General features: G+C 37.7%; 1 protein-coding gene across 1 annotated transcript; it reads right to left on the bottom strand.

The window, feature by feature from the left end:
* Positions 1-198: 198 nt before the first annotated feature.
* Positions 199-822, bottom strand: LOC113473283 (ankyrin repeat domain-containing protein 13C-like). The gene is made up of 2 exons (XM_026832969.1): positions 781-822; positions 199-355 (listed from the first exon to the last, which is right to left on the bottom strand). Exons 1-2 carry the CDS (start codon positions 812-814, stop codon positions 219-221), a joined length of 171 nt encoding a protein of 56 aa, XP_026688770.1. The 5' UTR covers positions 815-822; the 3' UTR covers positions 199-218.
* Between the last annotated feature and the right edge of the window lie 6 nt (positions 823-828).

The following is an 828-nucleotide window of genomic DNA, read 5'->3' as shown; positions in this document are numbered from 1 at the left end:
TTTTTTTTTTTTTTTTTTTTTTTTTTTAAGAAAAAAAAATCTAACCTAAAAAAAGGATAGAACTTGGAATTTGCATGCTGCAAGAAAAAATTGGATTTTACTAGAAAAAAATCTCGTTCAGATATTTTCAGTATTTTTTATTTTTACCGAGAGTGTTAGGTAGGTAAGTAGGTACTAGATAGGTATCTACATAATTATTTCTTTAAAAAAAGTAGTATTTAAAGTGCAACTACTGACCTGTTGGGATCCTCGATATAATCCTTCGGTATTTCAAACAGAGTGGCTTCAATATCATCTTTGAATTGGAAATCCTGGAATGTTATCCTGGCGGTAACCGTGGGCAAAATGGGGATATCTGGAGAAGAGATAAAAATAAATATAAAATATATTGCGACCACCGCGATCAAGTGGGAGTAAGTAAGAGGGGATATCATACTAAAAGCCACGAAATGGAATTCAAATCCTAATACCTAGCCAGCCTAGTTAGCTTGGACGGTAGCGCGTTTGCCTTGTAAGGCGCTAAGTCGCGGGTCCAATTCCCGCCTGGGACGGATTTTGCCCAAAACAGAGACGGATTTTCGAACGGCTGGCTTTCTCCTGGGACAATAAGACCTTAGCAGTCACAGTTTCCTCTATTAAACCTCTTGCGAGAAGAGGTATTTTCTTCTTCTTTTTCTTAAAAATAAAACAAAACACTTTTGATTTTAAGTCTCAGAATGTGAGGCAGAGCCCTGGGTGCAAAGCTCATGAAGAATAAAAACAGAGGACGACGCAACTCACCTATCTTGACTGGAAAGCCGGGAGGTAGTTTCATGAGGATAAATTCGC

The sequence above is a fragment of the Diaphorina citri genome, unplaced genomic scaffold (assembly GCF_000475195.1).
Source record: "Diaphorina citri unplaced genomic scaffold, Diaci psyllid genome assembly version 1.1 scaffold22958, whole genome shotgun sequence".
Classification (NCBI taxonomy): domain Eukaryota; kingdom Metazoa; phylum Arthropoda; class Insecta; order Hemiptera; family Psyllidae; genus Diaphorina; species Diaphorina citri.
This window is presented reverse-complemented; position numbering and strand designations above follow the sequence as displayed.

Coding starts and splice junctions, on each gene's coding strand:
- LOC113473283 (XM_026832969.1), bottom strand. CDS start 814: ATGAAACTACCTCCCGGCTTTCCAGTCAAGATAG. Junction 356..780: donor CGGCTTTCCAGTCAAGATAG/GTGAGTTGCGTC, acceptor TCTCTTCTCCAG/ATATCCCCATTTTGCCCACG.